Source organism: Drosophila mauritiana, chromosome 2R, assembly GCF_004382145.1.
Source record: "Drosophila mauritiana strain mau12 chromosome 2R, ASM438214v1, whole genome shotgun sequence".
NCBI classification, from domain to species: Eukaryota; Metazoa; Arthropoda; class Insecta; order Diptera; family Drosophilidae; genus Drosophila; species Drosophila mauritiana.
The window spans coordinates 17,848,220-17,871,431 of record NC_046668.1 but is presented as its reverse complement, the minus strand read 5'-3'; the positions used below and the strand labels follow the sequence as shown (position 1 = coordinate 17,871,431).

The 23,212-nt window shown below is 40.9% G+C and overlaps 4 protein-coding genes and 1 non-coding gene across 5 annotated transcripts; 2 read left to right on the top strand and 3 right to left on the bottom strand.

Annotated features, from left to right (window-relative positions):
* Window positions 1-12,543: 12,543 nt before the first annotated feature.
* LOC117137580 lies at window positions 12,544-14,442 on the top strand. Its single transcript, XM_033299085.1, has one exon. It carries the CDS (start codon window positions 12,544-12,546, stop codon window positions 14,440-14,442), a length of 1,899 nt encoding a protein of 632 aa, XP_033154976.1.
* Window positions 14,443-14,567: 125 nt separating this feature from the next.
* LOC117137581 lies at window positions 14,568-16,428 on the bottom strand. Its single transcript, XM_033299086.1, has one exon. The coding sequence runs from the start codon at window positions 16,411-16,413 to the stop codon at window positions 14,644-14,646; it is 1,770 nt and encodes a 589-aa protein (XP_033154977.1). The 5' UTR covers window positions 16,414-16,428; the 3' UTR covers window positions 14,568-14,643.
* Window positions 16,272-18,470, bottom strand: LOC117137582. Its single transcript, XM_033299087.1, has 2 exons — window positions 17,130-18,470; window positions 16,272-17,078 (listed from the first exon to the last, which is right to left on the bottom strand). The coding sequence occupies exons 1-2, from the start codon at window positions 17,952-17,954 to the stop codon at window positions 16,620-16,622; spliced, it is 1,284 nt and encodes a 427-aa protein (XP_033154978.1). The 5' UTR covers window positions 17,955-18,470; the 3' UTR covers window positions 16,272-16,619.
* Window positions 18,471-19,653: 1,183 nt separating this feature from the next.
* Window positions 19,654-19,725, top strand: Trnah-gug. The gene has a single exon. It is a non-coding gene; the product is annotated as a tRNA-His (tRNA).
* Window positions 19,726-21,979: 2,254 nt separating this feature from the next.
* LOC117137675 (thioredoxin-related transmembrane protein 2 homolog) lies at window positions 21,980-23,192 on the bottom strand. Its single transcript, XM_033299234.1, has one exon. It carries the CDS (start codon window positions 23,061-23,063, stop codon window positions 22,248-22,250), a length of 816 nt encoding a protein of 271 aa, XP_033155125.1. The 5' UTR covers window positions 23,064-23,192; the 3' UTR covers window positions 21,980-22,247.
* Between the last annotated feature and the right edge of the window lie 20 nt (window positions 23,193-23,212).

Genomic DNA, 23,212 nt, shown 5'->3' with positions numbered 1-23,212 from the left:
ACGACACTACATCCACATATATACATTCAAATATAGTTTTTAATAAGTGAGGAGGTAGCGCGAGTCAATTTTAAAAGCAAGAAAATCTTAAACCATGCAAATCTTAAGCAAGAAGCGCAAATATTAACAAAGAAGTTACTTTGGCGTTATTAGTAATGCAATTACATGTATGAGAAGCGAATACTTACATAATTACACCACAAATTACACCCACTACACAACAGACACAGACAAACAACCAGGAGACACAGACACAGACATAGACAGACAAGGACGAAGGAATGTTTTTAGGGGCAAACGGACAACTGCATAGTGTAGTCGTATGCGTAATTACTGGTGATAATTTTGAAAAAAAAAACTAATACAAATCAAATAATATGAGTAATTTTAACATAAGCAAATGCTAGCACGTTTGAATTTCCAATAGATGTCTATTATGTATTAGAAACCTATATAAATATATATTGACGATTCCTTATTGAACACACCACACAACCACACACACATACCTTAATGTCTTAGTGTGCAAGTATGTAAAAAAAAAACCAAAACAACATGTAAGCCACAACGCAACGTAAACGAAATTGCAAGAAACGAAATTCGATTCGAAATCATTTTCCCCACGAACGAGACGAGTATTAGTGTGTTTAGGCCTGGTATTTAGCTAACATTATTTAGTTACCCGACATGCAGCATGAGTAAACCCATACACACACACATACCCAGAGGTCCGATCAAGAACCTATTCCTGGGAGCACCGCCGTCCGGCTGGGACCTAAATAATTTATTAGCAATTTAAAGCTCCCAGATGCGAGCGAGTTGCCCTGCCCTCAGTAATTGCATACTTTCAGGCTGCAATTAGTTGGTGTATGTGTGCTGGTGCTTAGGCCTCTTGAATGCGGTATATGCTCCGCAGGAGCAGCAGTTTATCAGCACTCCGATGTGGCAGCCATGACGATTCCATTTATAACAATAACCAAACGGTTGTAAGCCATCACATACACGCAAACAAACACACGTACAATCGAGGACAGAGACACTACAGGAAACGCACACACACAAACCGCAGGGCAATTGTGCAATATAATTTGACTTGTGTTCGATTAAAATACACACACAGACACAGGCCACCCACCACCCATACCCTCATATAATAATAATAGCTATGTTAATATGCAATTTAGTTAAATTTTCGTTGATCGGTTTAGTTTAGTTTAGTTTAGTTAGTTCAGTCTTTAATTTAGGGTTTGCTGTGTGGCGGAAATGGGTTCTGAATTTGACACCACACACATACACTTGTTAAACTAATCCACCGAATAAATACAATCTCATTAACTAAATTTAACAGTTAACGCATGGACAAGCCAATTTCGCCGTTTCCGCCTCTAGCTTCGAATTTCTCATTGCGTTCGGGCAGCGGGTTAACAATTATTTTACTCACCAAGGACGCGACTGTATTGAACGCTGCGAGGTGTAGCATACATACATATGTGGATGTGGATGGCAGGACGGTAGGGATATCGAAAATCGAATACCAAATAGGGACAAATTTAAATCGAACTTTCTAAGTGTTTAGTTGAAGAGTCGTTAGCCATTCGTAATATGCTAATAGGTGTAATAAGCTAGTAATGTGAAAACTGAGGACACACACTACTCTTGCATACATAACACGCATACACACATACATAATTATATACTAAGTACACGTATGACATACATTAACACTCGTACATAACGCATACATAATACTTACATATGTATAAGCCTATGGAATGCAACATAATCACAGCAAAGTCCTTTTGATAACCGATTTTTGACTATGTACGAACTAATTTTTAAAATAATTCTGCGTCGCATTTACACACAGGCACACAGACATAATCAGCCATAACCAGACATATATATACATATATACGTTTATATCTATATATATACACACATCAATCTTATCAGGCGAGGCAAACGCATTAACAAACCGCAAAAAAACGTAAAAAATATCATGTACTGCACAGCAAATTTGCGTAAACAGGAAAAACAGTCGAACCAAATCACACAAACACACAGACACACACACACACAAGTAATGGACACAATGAACAAATTATTAGAAACTATTCAAAACTACTATTTATTAAATGTTGTTAGCATCAGAAAACCGAGAATAAGCAAATTATGAAATCGCTGTAGTGCAAATGCAAAAACTTAAGAACAAAGAAAAATTGTAAAACCATCATTGAAACTTATTTATTTTTAAGCCAAACGTTGCGGCAAGCAAACACAGCGGAAAATAACGAAAACCAAAAATTTTTAAACATTAACAGCCACTTCAACAAATCCACAACAAAAACAAACAGTACATAAAATACAAATTCTTTGATCTTAAACCAGAAACCCAAAAACGAAAACGAAAAACAAATAAATGAAAAACTTAAACTTATACACAAAAGAAACTCGAATGAAAACTTTGTTTTATTTAAGAACAATTAGTCCCGCAGTAGTACAACTTCTACACGGAAAGAAATAAGATGTTTGTTAGGATCAATAATTGTTGACCAAACTTCAGCTGCTTTTCGAATACACATTCACTAGATTTTCGAACCTTAGTGAGTTTCGTGGCATGAAGCTATTCAAATTGATCTCATCATCTTATTTTTTTCCTGTGCATCGATTTCAACTCACCTTACTCACCTATACTTTTGTCATATTTGCAGTTAGCAACAACAACATTACAACAAGTACAGCTAGTACAGTTAGTGGAAACTACAACAACAACAAGCACCACCTCAGTCACCAAGCCCAACAAAAAACCAACAAACCAAAAAAACCAATCCAATCAACAAGAACAAACAACAACAACTACTTAAAATAACAATAACCACCTCCATTACAAGTACAACAACAAGAACAACAACAGCTACAACAATAACAATTAAGATACGACATTGAATCGCGAAGCATTTAAGATCTTCCATTTAAATTAATTTCGTTCCATAAGATAGTTTTGCTAATTTGTTGGATACACACTTAGTTAGCCACTTTTCAGTTGCTTGCTGCATGTGGTAAGTAATCTAACTAACTAGTTGAACTCACTAAGTAATGCACACACATTGAAGGTCGAGGTTAAATGAAAGCCAATTATTTTATTTGAATACAGTTCAAATAATGAGTAAATGTTTGTTAAGCAAAAGTGTCGAGTAATTTATTAGGATATTTTTTGATTAATGCTTTATGCTTTTTAATATTTGAGTATAAATTATCAGTTAACATTTTTTTTTTTAATTTAAGCTAAATCTCATTTGACACATTTCAGTGGAACTCTTTGTGGCCTGGTCTGATTTAAAATGTGGCAGGAAAATCGCAGAAAAACAATTATCGCCCACTGAACTGTAAAATAGAATAATCTGCGAAATAACCTAATTAACTGCAGCCCATGGTAAATTAATTCAATGCCTCGCATAAACAAAATAAACAATAAAAGCTGATAGCGTGCAGATAAATGCGAGACTCCACGAAATATTTAAACATGAAAATAGGTTTAACCCTCCTTTAAATTCATTTCAAAAGCGAACTAGCTTTAAACCATTTTTAACCCAGTTGCTGGCACTTTTAAGACGTTTAAAAACTTGGCTTGTCTTCATTTTTAAAACTGGTTAACTGGCAGCCGTGGGCCCGCTTTTCCAATCATTTTCCGCATGACCGATTTTGTGAAATTGCATTTAACAATGTTTAATTAAAAGAACTGACCGCCGGCTGGTAGCCAGTGTAATCTAGGGACGAACTTTTAAAATGCGACCCCTGCTGCAAGATGAACAAAATTGCTAGCCAGAAAGGGTCAATCTTGGGTGGCAGGAGAATCATTTATCAAACGACTTGGATGGAGCCACATATCCTGGCTGGCCCCAATTGACCCCCTTCAATCTGAAACTAAATGCCTGAGCCTTGTGTCTCTTCGATTCTGTTTGTGTTTGCGACTCAATAAATTATTTACTTAAGCCGAACACATTATGTAAAGCAGCGGCAGGATTCACCATTGGTCCGCTCTAATCCTTTGTCTATTATTTCATTTCCCAGCCAGGGAAGAAGAAAGTCGGGCCAGGAAAACCAAACGACTTACACAAATATTCCATTTAAAATGCATTGCCTTTTTCCCTGGCCGATGCCTTTGGCTTTGACTGGGGATAAGGTTGTAAGCCAGGACTTGGACCAATTGTCCTTTTTAGCTCGGCCTGTTTTTGCAGCCTCTTAATAGCAGAAGCGTGTATTTATCTATGCCCTATTTGCTCCCTTTGAGTGGAGGAGTTGAGACCGCAACAATGGACCAAGTACAAATGCAGCTGTTTCTTTATTTATCTACCGGGATTAATATTATTTCAGTCATGTTTTGTGTGCCACTATTTTTTGTTGCCTTGCAGTTGGCGTTAAATTGCATGTCGCATGTCCGCTGTGCTGTGGCCATTGATTGATGGCAGTTGCTGGAACTCAGCAGCCATGACAAACGCCAAATTGTTTGTCTACCAAACCGAAAGGAAAATAAAATAGTTAAAATAAATAAATTGCTCCCGAAATTGCGTACAAAGTTGGCAGTTCGTGGAAGCTGCCTGAGTTAAATCAATTTGTTTGTGGCCTACACTTTGTATTCGAATTTTCACCGGGTTTCCAAATTGCGTTTACTGCGGCTCCATCGATTACCATTTGCCATCGCTTCGTTTCATTAAGGGACACATTTCTCTGGAATAAACCTAAAGAGCTTATCTACCACAAAACATCTTCAGCATTCAAATTCACTCTTCACTGAGTCTTACATTTTGAAAGGTAAATGAAAAGGGACCAAACTTTAGTTGACATACTTTTTGATTAACTTGAGTTTCAATTTTATTTCGCAACCACATGACACATAATCAAATTTAACATATAGCCTTGATATATGTTCTTGCTAAAATAAAATAAAAAGGATAACTGAAAATTAGTCTATATTGTCAAAATTACGCGAAATCGAATTGTAAATACCGAAGCACATAATTGTAAATTAAACTGTTGAATCTCGTTTGTAAAGTTATTGAAACTAAAGCGCATGCATTTACCACATAGAATGTGTACATATGCACAAATTCGCTTGCTTTGTAAAATTTGTTTTGTATTTTTATAAATACGTTGCAGTAAGATAATAGCGGTAAATGCACACGAATTGTATAAAATCTAAGATATAAAATTCACATTATTTATAGGAATACTCGTATGAAATGAATAACGAATGGGTCCATAAGTCAAATGGAAAGTCGAAATATCATTCTCAATAAGTTGCTCAATTTGCTTCGCAAAGTGATTTACCGATTTATCATTCTCTATTTTCATATGTGTACAACTAAATAAATGTATTGTAGGCATAAGCTAAACAACACAATAATGCAAACAACAAAATTTCAAATAGAAACATAAACCTTAACGATAACAATAAATAACACCAATTCAGTGATTGGAAATACAGTGCTTGAAAGCCGAAAGAATAAAAGCTTAGTGTCAATTGTCTTTCAATTATTTAGAAATGTGCACAATAACTAATGCAGATCTATAGCTGCTTATACCTAATTATAGATAGAATTACGAGTAGACATAACTGCACCACACGAACTTTTATTTACAATTCCAGTGTATTTGGAATGGCCTAATTTAAATACATTTATTAAGCGAGTCGAAGTTCGGCCAAATGCATCTTGTTATGCGAGCGCCAAGAAGAATGATCCTAATGTCAATTTCAAAGTAAAACTTAACTGTAGTTGTGTAATATACATGGCAATTAGGCATAATTACTCCATATTAATGTATTATTAACATCTAAGCTAGGCTAAAACATTATCCACGTGCAATTCGAGTCACTTTGGCCAGCCAAAAGCCAATTACTTTTGTGAGTTCACCAAATTATGCAGGACATACGAGAGCATACATACATATGTAATAAATGCACTTTAAAGGGCTAATCGCCACATCCCAAAAATCCACCAAAAAACACACTGGCTGGCAAAACACACATATCTGAACTTGATTACGCCAGAGAAGCGCAGCATTGTATAAAAGTTGAACGAAGCAATTTGAAAAACGTGATTTAGATTTTTTCTCACAAAACAAAAAGAGATTCAAATGTGATTTTGCTATACTAACAAACAGTTGGGGGAAACGAGAGCAAACAGAAAAAAAATCAAATTTAACAAAATGAAATGAAATGAATTGTATACATATGTACTGTGTTAAATTCCACGGCTTTTGTTGATGGTTTTGGAATTTCGTTAGCGTATTTGTAGCACGCGAAATGTGTAGTTTACTCGTAGGTAACTTAGCGTAGCATACTTATGTGGGCTGCCGCTGTCAACGATTTTGACTCGACTCATGCCGCCAGAGCCTTACTCTATCTTGCTGTTTCTGCATTTTAAATTGCAATTGATATTGAACTTGAAATTGATATTGAAATGTTTATTTACTATTCGTTTAACTGACTAAATGTGTAAATGGAGTCCAAGTAAAAGCCACCGCCTCTATTTCTAAATAAACTTAGTGAGAATTGTGAACAAATTGTGTCTATATCTATACATAGTGCATATACATACCGACAACAACTATACATAATTACGACAACTAAACCAAAACCGAACTATATGTATGTGACTGTATGTAACGTATTACGAATCTACGATAGGGTATACAAGATCGGGCCGTAAATGCCGCATATGAATGTATTATTCAAGATAGTTATATACAGCATATACACAGATATTATACATACTTATATACCAGCGCATGAATAACTATTGAACCTATATACATACGTGTAGATATATACAACATAATACTAATACGCTAATCCTTTTGGACAACTTTTTCAATGTTGCTACTACGTAAACCAAAGAACAATGCATAGCTACGATGACAAAGTGCAACAATTAATAAATTAATAAATAGTAGGCAAATTGTAAATTGTGGTGCAACCTGGTCGAGTATAAAGCCAAAACTAAAATGAACCTTAATAGCAGCCGTTGCAGATCCACTTCCAGGGGGTCGAAACACAATCGTTTTCACCGGAAAACTCTGCCCGAACCCTTGATATGATTTCTATTAGCAAGCTTTTGAACTCATTCCTGCCGGCACCACTTTGAGTTACCAAAACTACCCACCAGCTACTCTACCAGAACTATACAAGCCCCTTTCCAAGCAGATGTATAGATATTTAGATATATCATGTGTCTCACCAACGATGCCATCACTATAAGAGAAGCTCTTCTAAACGCTGACTGCAGAATACCACCATGTTAAAAACAACTAAAAAAAACTAAACCGAAAAACCAAAAAACCAAAAACTAAACATAAAAGTACAGATAGAAGGCAAATCCTAACTAACACGAGAATATTTTAAAAGGAGCATTGGGCGAAAGATAAACCATAATCTATCTTTGTGGCCAACTTTCGGCCGACTTTGCGGGGTCGCTCATCAGAATCGTACTTACAATTAGAGTGTATACAAGCATAAATCGAGTAAATTGAATAGCATATAAAGTATATTTTATTAGTAGCAAAATTTAAATGGTAAATAACAGTAACAGTAAACGTAACAGGAAAACAGAAACAGTAAGGATGGAGTAAATGTTAAAAATAAATACTAATTATTAAAGCTAGATGTAAGTGTCTATCGAAGAACATTGCAAACTAACACGAGAAATTGCAATTCAACCAACAAAATGTTGTTAAGTTTTCCGCTTTATGTGTCAAATTAGCTAAAGATTGTAATTAACATAAAATGCTTAACGAATAATACAAGAAAGTTATGGTAACCGAAATACTAAGGCTAACGCATTTTTGAACTGTTGGCGCATGATTTTAATTGTAAAGAAATAATTTAGTTATACTTTTATTTAACTTTTAATAAACTAAGCATTAAAACAATGGAGAACCCCATCCGTAAACCAAAGAGAAAACTTTAAAAGACAAATGCAAGTCAAGCAGACCCGTTTAAATACATTTCTAAATGTAATTCCAAATGCATATAGGCTAATTGGGGATTCAAGGAATCTGAACAAGGTACTGCCGGTACCCCAAAAACAATAACTAACAGAGAAATGAAATATTATGAAAATCTATGCAGACAAATATTGTAACAGCAACCGAAAAACCAAATTCAAACGCGACAAAAGTAAATAAAAATAAAATATTAAATTAAAAAAACACCACTTTATTTGTTATATTATGGATTGTGCAATTTTTAAACCAATTTCGCAAATATCTCCCGCTGACTGCTGCCCCAGGAGATTGCTGCGCGTCGGATAATCTGAAGTTCAAAATCCGGGTGATTGCAACTGCAACATCAGTGCGGTAAAAACTTTCCTTTGCTCTGCGAAATGGTTATGGGGTTCCGCTGAGCTGGGTTTTTGCTGGTGACATCCTCATATCCTCATGGTGCACGAGGTCGCTTCGGTTTCATTCCGCCCGTTTTCAAACAGCGCTGTTATAGCAGTGGTTTTCCATTCCACAGATACACGTTCCAGCGAGGGGAGTGCATAAAGTACTGAATATGTTATCTGTAACCAAATATACGCGGTGAAAATGTGGAAATGTCGTGAGTTTTTAAGCGCAGGAAACAGATGATGTTCATCATCTAAACATAATAACCTTTTTAGTTCCTTTAATATTTGGAAAAAAATAAGTACTTTTCCAAAGATGGTTTTGGATATTGGTTGCGGAATTTCAGGTTCTCTTTTCATTTTAAATATTAATATTGTTGTGCAATCCGAACTGTCATGTGAAGGATGTGAAGGGACAGGTCCAAGCCAAACAAGCAAAAACCAAATAAAATGCAGACAATTAATATTGTTCACTGTCAAATCGTGGCACTTAACATGGCCAGATTGCAACGTGGTGGCCCCGTTGGGTGGTCAATGTGAAAGAGATTGCCTTTCCGGCAGAAAAGCAACTTATAATTGACTTGACTAGAATGGTTGGTGGCTGCGGAGGCAAATGTCTTCATTAGTTTAATTGCAAACATTATTATTGCACACCGAAAGTTGCACTTGAATGCGCGGAGCAGCCGGGAAGTTCGCTCAGCTCGACTCATTTGGCCAACGATTCTCGGCCAAGTGAGATAATGAGGCAAAAGGCCAGAAGCTGGGCAAAATGGCATGAAAACAAAGTGATTTTTCCTTGTTTTTCGCGTTCGCTTCTATTTTTTCTACTCTTTCTACTTTGCCGCCTCTGCATAAAATGGCTAAATTATACAGATAGAGGGAAATCTCTGGCAGCTGCCAAAATGCCAGGCAGTTGGCTAAGTGGGTAAACTTCGTCGGAGTGTTGCAATTCTTTAAACGTTTTTACTTTTAATTTTGTTAATAGACTTGTTCCATCTTAATTAAAACGCCACAGAGAGTAGAAAGCAAGTTGCAATGTAAACGGTTTGGAAAAAGTGTATTGGTTTAAACTTAAGACATCCCAAGGAATGGTTATTTAAAAAGGAGAGCTTATATAAAACGGTTTTCCATTAAGGTCCTGTTTTATAATAAAATAAAGTTACCTCATTTTTTAAATAACCATCTGTTCTTGACTTACGTTCTATATAAAGTAGCACACCATTTTTTTTTTTGGCTCAAACTCTTTATGCATTTTTTCCACGGTTCACAAATTTTAACAATGTCTGCAAATCATCTTTACCCCATTTTCCATTTTCCACCCCACTTTTCATTGCAGCAAAGATTGCGGAAATTGTCTTCTTTGAAAGCTCGTAGCTTACCGTCATCTTGGCCAAGTTATATTAAAATTTCGCCACAGATACAATTTTAAGACGCCAACTGAGTACATACTCAACAAAGTCTACGCTTCTCGCAATATCAGTTTAAAGTTTTGGAGCAAAAATAATTACTTTTCATTAACATTGGCCGGCCAGTTTGAGGCTCGTTCCTTGCACCTGCCATTTTCCCTTGCCGAAAACTGGCAAAGCCAAATAAACTTGACCAACCAACCGATGGACTGTCCGTCCGTTTGTCTGTCCCTCCGTCCGTCCGTTCGGCCAGAGGAAAAACACGAACAAGGACAACAAGGGCAAGGAGGGAAAATTAGAAAATACATTTTTCAGCATTAAAAAGTGTTCGACGTGCGGAGATTGCGGTAATTTCGCTTAACAGTTGGTTGCTGGCGCCAACACTAGGTACACATGCTGTGGTGCCAGTCAAATGCACCTGCTCACTGGGGTTTTCAGGTGGGTGGTGGGTGGTGGGCGGTGTGTGTTCGGTGTTGGGTGGCGGATGAATGTGGGCGAGCCTGGACTCTCGGGAGGTAACCAACCATGTGGGCGGCGCTAAATGTCGAAAGTGCAGGCACAGCTGTCGTAGTGGGCGTGGTCCGCTGCCAGAGGCTGAAGGTTGAAGGTGGGCGCTTGGAATTGGGGTTGGGGGTTGAAGTTTCGGGGGGCTGGCAGCAGCTGGCACTTGACATGAGCAACGGCAACGAAACAACTCGAGGGCTTTCAACTACTCTCGCACATTTCGCTTCCGCTTAGAAATGGCAAAAACACGTCCCCATACCCACTTTTAAACACAATATACCCGTTCCCAACCATCCCGAACCCAACCACACAGCATACAACACTCGTGCCCACTGTTTGAGAAATAAAGTGTAACTAAAAAAGCTGAAATGAGATACTGGCAAACATACATACGAAAAAAAAGTGAGCAGCGCCCGTGGGGCATCGCTGGATGGCAAATTTATAACTTAATATCAGATTGTGTCGAGTGGGTTGGCACTTACAAATGCCATTTTCAAAGTGTATTTAATTATGACAATTTTGCAAAAGTCAATTGCGTTCCATTTGGGGCTTATTCACGTGGCAACTAATTGCCAATAACGAGAACTTTATTGATAATTTAAATTGCAATTCTGTGCAACTGTTTCTGGATAAATTTACTAATAAGACGCAATCATCTATAATAATTTGCGCACTTTAATTTATTGTAGATTCAACCAATCGAACTATTCGCACGTAATATTTTTAGACATCTGTAAAGAATAATTTATCATTTAAAAATCCAAGGTGATGCAGGAAAATGTTTCACCCATTGTATAGGCCCACAAATAGGGCTTAATGTATTTCATTGCTTTCGGCGCCAAAAATAAACAGCGGGAACTTGGCAAAAACGCAGCAAAAATGAAAAGGCAGTTTTGGCCAGGAATTCAAAGCACTTACAAGGGGAGCATAGCTTCAGGTATCGACCAGCTGGTTGTTTTCCCACGCACTGTGCATCCTTGAAGTCCTTGGCAAGGGACTTAAACACGAGTTAGGAGGAGAGCGTTAAATTACAACGCTTTTGACAAATCATCGGGCAAACAAAGCAACGCAATCCGTGCTGTCAATAGGACATTAGAGCCAGCAAAGGGGAAAAACCATCGGCTGCATCAATCATAAATATTTTAAGCCGCAAACACTGCGGATGGCTTTGTGCCTTTGTGCTTTTGCTTTTGCCCTGCTTTCGTGCTTGCGCAGCAGCAAGTGTGTGTGGGAACGCGTGGCTAATTGCATTACCAGGCAGCTATTTGGCCTCAAATGCCAGAATGCCAGAATGCCAGAATGCCAAGAAACGGCCTGATAAGCCTTCGTGGCTGCCACCGAGCTCGTGGCATTTGCGTCAATTATGGAGTTTTGCAGCTATGAAATTTTAATGAGCAGTGCAACATGCTCCTAGTTTTGACATTGTTCAATAGCTGCTCATGCGAAATGACCACGCTCTGAAATTTAATACCATTTTACACGCCATTGAAGAAGATTTCCAATCATTCAGTTCGATTTATGCAATTTATGCTATGGCCGATACATTTATTAAGCTCACCATTAATTCAAGTGTTAAACTTTCAATTTCTCTTTTCCATAAGTGCTTTTAGCGCACCATAAAAGCTATTTAAAATTCATGGATCGAATTAAGGTTTAAACTGAACCATTTCCCACCTTGTCGAACCTAATTTGGCTCCACTCGAGTCCGTGCATTTGGTGGAAACAAAGCGATGGGACGCAGCCGCAGGTTTCACCATCGCCATCGCATGACCAGAACCTATTTGTCCAATTATATGGCCCTTGTCGCATAAACCGCGAAATGTTAAATATGCCCGATTTGCACTTAAGATAAAATTGCAATAGGGCCTTATGAGCTAATAAGCTGGTCGAGCGGATTTCGCACCAGGAGCGCCAAAGTTTAATTAAGCAAGGAGGGGAAATGGTAATTAAGTGTAAATATGACAGCTTTGTAAAAAATAATTAACTATTTTTTCACATAAACTCCGAGAAATAAGTATATTTAAATTACATTATATTTAACAGATACAACATAAAACCCCTTAACCGCTCCTGGCCCAATATAAATTGTCATTACTGCCGTTTACTTTGTCCTAGCCGGATATATGGTAACTCCAGTAAACTGGTGATAAATACTTGGCACGTTTCGCTGTTAACTGGGCCCACATGCAAAGGGCAGAACTGAACGTCCTTCAACTTGACAGTTGCCCACTGGCAGTCGCCGAACAAATATGGATAATCGTGCTGCGGAACTTATACTCCAAGAACGGAACATTTTCCCAAACAATGGTTCCGATAACATTGCATTGCTCAACAACATGTTCGTTTTGGAAATGTTCTTCAGAATAACGCAGCTGTACCATTTTAAGAACTTCATCTTTTATATATCCGAAAGGCTAGACCTGAATAACAAGGACTCGCAGGAGTTCTTCCACAATTTCTGGACCTATTTTCCAATGGCGCCCAACTTGATAATAACGAGAGAGCACCATCTGGGCATACCCATGATGCAGTTCATCAGCACTCCATCGCTGGTGATGGTCTTCACTACGGGTAAGGACGATCCCATCATGGAGCTGGCTTCCCACAATCAACAGGGAATTCACTGGCTGAAGACGATATTCGTCCTTTTTCCCAGCCTACAGAGCCGTGACTTCGAGACCAATCCGGAGTCACTCGCCCACTTCACGGCGGAGATCAAGGATGTCTACGATTGGGTGTGGAGGAAGCAGTTCATCAACACATTTTTGGTTACCATTAAGGATAATGTATTTATACTGGATCCCTATCCCACACCATCGATTGTTAACAAAACGGGCGTATGGCGAGCCGAAGAGTTCTTCCACAAATATGCCAAGAACATGAAGGGCTATTTGGTGAGGACCCCCATCCTGTACGATATGCCACGGGTGTTTAAATCGGATCGGCCCACCAACAGCTACGAGAAGAACTTCATCCACGGCACCAGTGGGAATTTGTTTCTGGGTTTCCTGGAATTCGTCAATGCCACTCTGGTGGATACCAGCGCCAATGTGACAGATGACTATTTGAACATGACGAGCCTGTTGGACTTGGTGTCGCAGGGGGTGTACGAGACTCTGATCCACTCCTTCACCGAAATAACCACCAAGTTCGTGGTCAGCTATAGCTATCCCATTGGCATTAACGACTGCTGCATCATGGTGCCCTATCGAAATCAATCCCCAGCAGATAAGTACATGCATGAGGCTCTTCAGGAAAATGTTTGGGTACTGATCAGTCTATTCACACTCTACATAACTGTGGCTATCTATTTGTGTTCACCGCTGAGACCACGTGACCTCAGTGCCGCATTCCTACAGTCCATCTGCACTTTGACCTACAGTGTGCCCACCTTCATCATCCGCACGCCAACACTGCGTATGCGCTATCTCTACATTCTGCTGGCTATCTGGGGAATAGTCACATCGAACTTGTACATTTCGCGGATGACCAGCTACTTCACCACAGCCCCGCCGGTGCGTCAAATAAACACTGTGCAGGATGTGGTGGAGGCCAATCTGAGGATTAAAATGCTGGCTATTGAGTATGACAGGATGGCCAAATCACCGCTGCAGTATCCAGAAAGCTATTTGCACCAGGTGGACTTGGTGGACAAGCACATGCTGGACCTGCATCGTGATCCATTCAACACCTCCTTTGGCTACACTGTGAGCAGCGATCGCTGGCGGTTTCTGGACCTGCAGCAACTCCATCTTCGGAAGCCTATCTTCCGGTTAACGGAAATCTGCGAGGGACCATTCTACCACGTGTTCCCCCTCCACAAAGACTCTCATATGCGCTCCGTGATGACCGAATACATCATGATAGCCCAACAGGCGGGACTTATGAGCCACTGGGAGCGCGAGGCGTTCTGGGAGGCAGTGCATCTCCACCGCATCAAGGTGCACTTATTCGACGATGAGCCGATGGCTCTCAGCCTGGATTTCTTCTCCAGCCTTCTGCGCACCTGGACTTTGGGTCTGATCCTAGCCGGTCTGGCTTTTGCGGGCGAAATGAAGTGGCACCAGCATGTGACCTTCAAACGTCGTCCTGCTATACGGATAACCCGCAAGCCCAGATCATTTCTCAGGCGCTTTATGAAGTTATGATCCAAGAAAAATATCCTCTCTGGAAACATGAAAACAGAACTTTCAGTGGTATCCCAAAAATCTCGCAGGATTTTGTAGCATTCTCACTTTGAAAACAGTCTCAGAATTTACATTAACAAATTAGGTTTAAATAAAAAATGCACTGTATTTCGCAATAAATAAATCCATTTAGAAATAAGTCAAAATGTTATGATAAAACCTTCATCTGGAAAGAATTTCCAGGACAAACACGATCCCGGCCAAAAAACTCATCACAAGCAGTAAGATGAAGGCAATGGCCAGATGCTGCAGTCCAGCAGATGTATACTCCTGGGTGTCCGGCATTCGTTGGACCAAGCCTGCATGGAGGGCAGATCCAAAGCTGCTGCGAGCATAGTAGTTCAGAAGTCCCGAAGAGTGGATGCGGAATGTAAAGTACTCGATGTCCCGCCACAAGGACGAATCCATCTGGAGGGGAAAGGCCAGGTGGTAAGAGCCGAAGCAAATGGAGCTTAGCTTGAAGAGTCGCTGCTTCAGATGCTTCTGCTGTTCGTCAAGGAACTGCCAGTGATCCTCGGTGACGAAATAGGCAAAGGAGCTATTGAAACTTGTTTGGTGCTCCGAGAATACTGCCGAATCCACGGGTCGCAGCAGTTCTAGGAACTCCTGGGGTAACTCCTTGTTCAGATTTAGCAAAAATTCCATTTCGTAGTCAATAATCATGACTGGCAACTGGGCACTCACTATGTCATTCATGGTGTTGATCTGGGCGTGGAAGAGATTCACCGTGAGGATGCTACCCAAATTGGATGTGTAGTAGGCGGAAAGGAAGAATCCGTGAAAAAACACCGTGGCCAGAAGAAGAAATCGAAGGAGGCAGGGCTGTTGTAGCTGTCCCTCGATGGGCACATTGATGATATAACAAAAAGAGTTTAGTACAGCGCCCTGATAACCTGACCAACCACCGAACATCCTGAGCCACATCAGCTCCAGAAGAATCAGTGCCAGCAAAGCTCCCAGTGCAAAGAACCACACATTCCAAGCAAAAGGCTGAAGTGGGTAGAAGTAGGTGGAGACACTGTTGTAGAGCGGAACCATTAGGCACCACTGAACCACCAGCAATGGGTAAGTCTTCTCCAGCTCCTCGTCGGGCATGAACAAGGCGTAGGAATGGGCACAGAACTCTATCTTGCGTTCACGGATCAACTGCAGGGCATCCTTCATATTAATCACTTGCCCACCGAGACCGTCTGGCGGCATTATAAGCTCCTTAAAACTTCCGTTTATAAAACTCACAAAGGTTTCTATTATCCGGTATGTACTCCCATCATAGTGTCCTTGCGATTGAAATAAGTGTGGCAGGTCCTGTCGCAAGGGTGTCGTAAATCCGAAGCCGCCTACATCCGAGCGAGCATTCTGCACCTGCTTCCACATTTTTCCGATGTACCTCATAAAATCGGTGCGATTATCGAAACTCATGACAGGAAACTTGGAGACCCCAAAGAGTTGGTTGATACCCTCCTCCGATTCGAAGTGCACCATAGAGTTGAAGAACTGCTGGTTGTAGACAAAGGTCAGAAGGTCGTTGATCGGCTGCATCTCACCCACTTTGTCCACATATATTACCATCGAGAAGTAGAAGTGGCGTCCAAGTAGAACTTTACTAAACACCTGCATTATGGGATCTTCCGCTCCAGTGGTAAACACAAAGCTCATATGGTTTCTTCGCGCCGACGAGTGAATCATTCGCATCTCGGTATTATTATTCACCACCGTCTGAGTTGCCGTCTTTTCAAAGGCCTCGTCAATGCGCTTGATGAACTCATCTACTTGGTCAAATCGCTGATGCGGACTTACGAACCATACGATCTCCTGGAACACATTCAATCGAGCGAATGGACTTAACAGATTGAGCAAGTATTGCATGTTCCAACCATAACTCGTATGATATGTGGTCAACAAGAAAAGGCAAATCCGAAACGATGACCGCATGACTTCGTCCTAGAAGCTCCATGAATTAATTGAAGCGCTACACGATTTGTAAGCCAGGTTAATTTGTTTGCCACAATATATTTCTTATTAATTGTTCCCATGGGAAAACTTATACATTACCTCCCGCAGCTCCTATTTGAATATCCCCATTTAAGCATTATGATAACTAAGCCCTTGATAATAGAGTACAATGATATTTCCACTTGTTAGTAATCGTAGCACTCAAATCGTTCATACTGAGGACGTCTTTGCTTTCGTCGATGGATAAAGAGCTCCAAACAGAAAGCCAGCGAACTAATGGGTATTCCCGCGGATAAGACAATCCATGCCGTGCTGAAGAACTCCAGGTTTAGTGGTTCCACCGTATATGTGTCCAGGAAAACTTTCGCGTTGCCAGCCTGCTCGGCATGCCGAAAGGCTAGCTCTTCCCAGTAGTTCCACAAACCCGCCTGCCAAACGTTCAGAATGAACTTGTTCAGGGAGCCGGCAAAACTGGCATTGGAGGCCATGGGCAGGGCGTTGAAGAGGCCGCCGAAGCACACCTTGGACAGGTGGAAGTACGGCTGGATGAGCACCTTCTGCTGTCGGTTGAAGAACAACCAGGCATCCTGGGTGACCACATAGGCGTAGGAACGCGATGGACTCGCCAGCAGGGCCTGGTAGTCCTGTCAGCTGCGCGCATCAAACTGCGGATCCAACGACGAGGTGTTCACCACCGGCAGCCAGCGCAGCTCTTCCAGCAGCGAGTCGTGGATAACGATGCGCAGTCTCGAGTGTATCAGATCCGACCAGGTGTCGATGGGCCGCAGAAACACCGGCTTCATGTCGAAGGCCGTCATGTGGCTGAGGTGGTAATTGGTCAGGATGAAACCAAAGATGTAGAGTAGCGTGTAGAAGATTATGACGCGAATCGAGGCGTGCTTCAGCTTCACGGACATGTTCATGTTGGCACTGAACATCAAGAGGGCCATGGCGTGAAGCACGTTCCTGGTGTAGGATCGGGTGGCATTCCCTGGCTCCCGCCAGTGCACATACCTCAGCAGGAGCGCGACATAGAAGATGCCGAGGAAGAGGCATGTCCAGATGTACTTGCCCAGCGGCCACACCATGTACATCCACTTGGGCAGCTCCGGAGCCAGGGGTACCATTACACAGTTCGTCATCAGCTCCAGGGGATAACTATGCTGCGTGACGTTAAAGAACTCACTGGTCGCCTCTGGCCGAATGATAACCCCATGGAGCGATAGGTTGTACTTGCCGCTGATAATGTCCTGTTCCACCACCGATTTCTTGGGCAAGCTCTCGAGAGGATCGAGAAACAGCTGGTAGTGGTACACCTCAGCGAAGTGCTTCACTATCTCCATGTAGGGACCACAGAACTTGGGCACCACAAACTGCGATTCGTTGAAGATAAAGGCGTGAGGGATGTCAAAACTATATGGCGAGCGGATCACTCCACTGGCCATGTCCGTGTCGAGCAACATTTTAGGGCCGACTACGGCTTGGCGTGCTCCTGGCCACATTTTATATGGCTGCCACATTATTGATGCCACACGCAAAAAAATGGCATTGGCAGACCTACTGGCACCCACGTGAATGGTTATAGTATACAAAATCCGGTTTATTTTAGTGCAAAGTTCAAAGATCTCAGATGTTTAATGACACGTTTTTGTGTCCCGCCGATTATCGTTCAGATTGCGAAGCCCGCTAACCAACACATGAAAAGGACACCCTAGAAAGTAATATGCCACTTATAAAAAAATATTTTCGCGAATGCGAACTGGACTTTGTTACGGATTCCCAACGGACCAACCCACATCACAACCTTTGTGTAGTTATTGGAGCGCAAGTACTTTCACCGCACACAAAAAGCGTCCAGTTTTTTCTATATTCAAAAAACAGGCCACGAATTTCACAACAAAATATTTGTATAAGGACTTGGCGAGTGTGGGAATGTGTATTTGAATTGGCAGCTTTCGTGTAAATACTTTTCAATTTTTTAGGGTTTCGACGGCACAAAACGACGACGATTTCCACCACACACACACACAACTGTGTTTTGCAAGTGGCCAGAATAAAAACAAAACTGCCATTGAAATAATTCTGCACTTGAGGGTAATTACATTATCGTTAAATTCAAAATATAATGAAACTGGATTGTACAAGTTCAAATTGGCGAGCTTTGGTTACCGGCAATCCAAACCTGTTCATGGTTTCATGAAAGCAAAAGTTCGAGTATATTCATATTTGTATTTGTTTCCAGCGAAATGTCGGACTTTTATATTTATTAATTGAAGCGCAAGTGTGCATCAAAGTATTAATCCCCGGCTATAGGTGAATACAGACATCAATTTTGCAAAAACTTTTATTTATTGCGAAATTAATGAATGCCAGTAGCTATAGTATTCTTTGAACTTTTCGTGTTTGCACACGAAATGTCGACATGAAATGGTAGTTGTGGCATATTTTTTCAGTTACATATTTATTATCTGTAATCTGTTCCACCTTCCGCTTAATTGATCATAATATATAATATTTAGTCTTTCGCCTGATAAGAGTAATATGTTCTTATCACTATGGGGTGCGTTGTTAGATAAGAAACTTGGTGAAACGAAACATATATAAATTTAATTAATCTTAGGTAAAATCTGATTGAGAATAAATGTTGAAAACTTACCTGAAAACGATAGCAATATAATATCACATTATTTATTAGCACCTCTAAAGTAAATAACTAAATATTTTAAATACCTAGAGAAATACAACTTTATGAATTCCTTCGTAGCGTTCTAAATTTATTCATATGTGGTTTATTTTGGGAACTTTTGCCACCACCCGGATTTTCGACCCTGCGTACAGCAAAACGATGCGGATAGCAAAAGCGAATTGAATCGAAACGCTAAACCCAGCGCCACGCCCACTCTCTGCCTCCCAGCAAGCCCACTTGTGCTGGCTTGGCAAATTCCAATTAATTTATGAGCCAAAATCTTGTTTATCGGCTGACGGTTTGTCGGTTTTGTGGCTTTGTCTGTCTTGCTCGAGTGCTTTGGACTTTCACTGCTGCGGTTGTTGCTGGTCTGGGTATTGCTGCGATTAGAGGCGGTAGTTGCTCCACAAACGAGTTGTTTTGGAGCAAAGAAATGCAGGCAAATAGCCCCAGCTTCAGCTTGAAGTCTTAGCCACTCATATACTAGCTACTTATGAACGCGATTGGCGCTCGTAAATTCAAGTGCCTTCATAGCCGTGATCGTCTAGTGGTTAGGACCCCACGTTGTGGCCGTGGTAACCCAGGTTCGAATCCTGGTCACGGCAATGCTGCAATATGCATTGTCACGGAGAAGGATCTACTTTTTTTTTGCTCACTATTTTGTTTGCAGTGCAGTCTATCTCGCTCTATAGTTTAAGTACTATAGTCAAGTACTTTATGGAACTTTGTCTTCAACCTGCGTGTTTGGTATGTGATGGATGATAGATAGACAAGGATTGGTGTGATTCTCATTTTATAAGAATTTGGAGTTCTACCATTAAACTTAAAATTCAAGCCACTAATTATTCCTTACCTCTACTATTTGGGGCATTTTTTTTGAAACAAAAGATTTTTAATCTGAATAGTATTTATCGGATCGAACCAAGAAGTTTAACCGCTTGCATACAAAAGCCTTAAGCCAACTTGTATGTGAAATGTAACATTTTATTTTAAATTTCCATTGTCTATCATTTATTAAAAGTGTTTAAGATAGAGGCTTTTAATAATTTATTTTATAAATCTTTTTTTGTACCTCAACTAGCCAATATATCTACCTCAGAAAACACCTTGATAAAACAGGCAATTGTAACTTAAAAAGAAAATACTAAAACTCTTGGGCCATATATCTCCCAAGGATATTTCAAGCAAAAATTGATTTATTTAATCTCTTTTTAAGCGCCACACTTTAAATAGTAAGGGAAGGCACCTGAGCTTGGCTTCAATTGTTCTGACTTGCGGCTTTTCCTGAAAACTGAATGGCGGCTGGCTTTGACTTGAATTTTAATTTAATTGTGAACAATTGACAGAAATATACAAAAACCCAATCCAGCACTTCGACCGAAGGATATTAAGACGCTGCCAGCTGGTGTTGACATAAAAACGCAATAAAAATACTGCCACCGAAACGGAGCAGACGTAACAATACACAGTAAAATTAAATAGGATCCTAAAATACCCTGATTCAAGAAATACAAATAAAAAGACAATATACTCTATGATTTTCTTACATTTCACCATATAAAATATCCTTTAAAATATTTGGAATATAATTTAAATGATATCTTTCGTTCAAATAAACTATTAGCAGCACAAGCCCTAAAATAACGTACATCACAATTTTCTCTTTAAATAAAATTCCATGTTCGGTGTACGTACTGGGTACTTGCCCAAAAATCACTCAAAATCAATTGAATGTGGCCAGCACCGGTTTTCCCGTGGCAATAAGGGAAATCAACGTGAAAATAGCGACAACAATGCGTTTTGTTGCCGCTGCGCAGCAAGTGCTTATTGGATTTCTCGTCGTGAGAAGCGGGTGACAGCCTTTGGAAATCATTACTGGTTGGAGGAATGGGTGTGGCAACTGGTCTGGGCTGTGGGTGCTGATGTGGGGCGATACAGAGTGTCCCATAATTACTTCAGGACGGTGTGAATCTTGTCCCAATTGCAATGGCGAATTTTAATTTTCCGCAAATAAAACGGCCGTGTGAGACAATCGCATTATTTAACATACACAATACAATATACACGTAAAATGCAATGGCCATTTTCATGCCGTTTCAATGAAAGTAAAGAAAAATACAAATATTAACCACAAAGGCCTTGCTCCCATCTGTGGGGGTGGTTGTGGGCGCTGGGTGGTGGGTGGTGGTTGTGGGTGGTGATTGGTGTGCAGTCGCCTGTATTTATGCATTTAAATTCGTCCGTTTCTCTATACGTATGTGTGTTCATATTGAATGGATAAAAGGGATTTGCGTTTATTTCGTTCTGCGTCTGGCCTGTTGGGTTCTTATATAATATATATGTACACATATATCCATATACGATCTGTCTATATGGCCGATGTCTGCGGGGCCATTTCGGAACAGAACGCAACACGCCGGAAACATTTTTGTTGTGCCATTTGCATTGTCATACAATTTTGTTCAACACATTCGCAGCAACAACGGGCACGGGCCCATTTGGTTTTATATTTCATAAACCGGGGGGATACGAAGGTTTCGGTTTTAAGCGGCAAGTCAGAACGTATAAAATACAATAAATATGTCATAAAATTGTGGGTTGTTACAAACACTTTATATACATTTGTACCGAATACCAGTATGAGTTCCTTTCTGAAACTACATTCAATCCCTACATTTTCACTATATTACTAGCTATTTGGATACAGCCTAAGTTCTTTATTACATTCTTTCAATTTACGCTTGTCCAGTCCATCTTAAAGTTGGCTTGTTCTTAAACGAGCACCGGAAATGATCGTTTGAGCGATGCTAATTGAATGAAATGTTAGACTCGGCTGGGAATTAAGAAGAAACTTGTAACTTCGTTGACTCATTTCACATTTTTAAATATATTTGGTACCTGGGTGATAAGCTACAATTTATGCAAATGCAAGATCATACAAATATATTCTACAATGGCATCGCGACGAGAGCACGTCTGAGTTTTGAATGCAAATATTAGTGCAATTGTACGTGTCTTCGGCGGTGGCAGCTTCTCAATAAGTTAAAATAAACTATGAACTAAACGAATAACAGTTATTAGCACGTGCACGCAGAAATGAGATGGCACCAGTGGTGGCCAGGACAGCCTACTGGACCTTCTTGGCCTCCTTGGGCGCAATGGGTAGTCGTTCCACGGCCTCCTTGTAGAGCTGGTTAAGGCCAAAGGTGGCGCGTACATTGTCGCTGGAGAAGAAGAACTTCTGCAGTTTGCCCTTGGAATCGACGCAGGGCCTGCGGTCCGTTTCCTTGCCCTGTTGGAACAGGATCACAGTGGGTAGCTGACGGGAGAAGCTGCTGTCCGAGATGCGATACTTTTGGGCCACGTCCGGAAAGCGTCCAATGTCAATCTTGCCGAACTTCAGGTGGTCCGTGTTGTACTCCGCAGAGAGCTCGGCAAAAACGGGGGCGAAGTTCACGCAGCTGGGATTCCACACCGTGTAGAAGCAGATCAGCCAGCTGGTTCGCTTGTCCCTGGCCAACTCCTCCTCGAAGACCTGTGCGTTGCGGAAGTAGGTGATGTGCTCTGGTCCGCGGTACGAGGGCTCCGGCAGCACCATGCCCACCAGGACGCAGAGCAGCAGAAAGCCCAGGCCGTAGCGGAAGTCCGCGTAGGCCCACAAAATGGCATTGGCCACCTTGGTGTAGAGGAACGACGAGGCCAAGTAGTTGATCATGGTGACACTGCCCGTTTTGCGTGACCGTATCATCACCACGATTAGCAGGAAGAACAAGATTTCCACCTCACGACTGTCCAGGTCGCATGCTTCATCCTCTCCGGCGAGAATAAATAGGCGGGTGCAGATGAACTGCGTCTTTTTGGCTAAAAGGTACGATATGGCCAGCAGGATGTTCACCCAGTAGTATGGCTTGGCCAGCAGCGCCATCTGCTTCTTCCACGTCATCTCTGCGTCCGGGGGCTGAATGCGCTGATGTGGGTCACGATTTTAATTAACAATTTCCCGAGTTTTTCTTTTCTTGCTTTTGACAGCCAATTGTTAATTTTAGCCTCGCCGTTGACTAGAAATAAGCAGCTTAGTTGTCTGGCACGGGC

What these genes read in the sequence shown, in the direction of transcription:
- LOC117137580 (XM_033299085.1), top strand. Translation starts at nt 12,544, where the DNA reads ATGGATAATCGTGCTGCGGAACTTATACTCCAAGAACGGAACATTTTC.
- LOC117137581 (XM_033299086.1), bottom strand. Translation starts at nt 16,413, where the DNA reads ATGCGGTCATCGTTTCGGATTTGCCTTTTCTTGTTGACCACATATCAT.
- LOC117137582 (XM_033299087.1), bottom strand. Translation starts at nt 17,954, where the DNA reads ATGTGGCAGCCATATAAAATGTGGCCAGGAGCACGCCAAGCCGTAGTC. An exon ending in AAGAGCTGCGCTGGCTGCCG is followed by an intron (nt 17,079 to 17,129) that starts GTGGTGAACACC and finishes CGCAGCTGACAG; the next exon opens with GACTACCAGGCCCTGCTGGC.
- LOC117137675 (XM_033299234.1), bottom strand. Translation starts at nt 23,063, where the DNA reads ATGACGTGGAAGAAGCAGATGGCGCTGCTGGCCAAGCCATACTACTGG.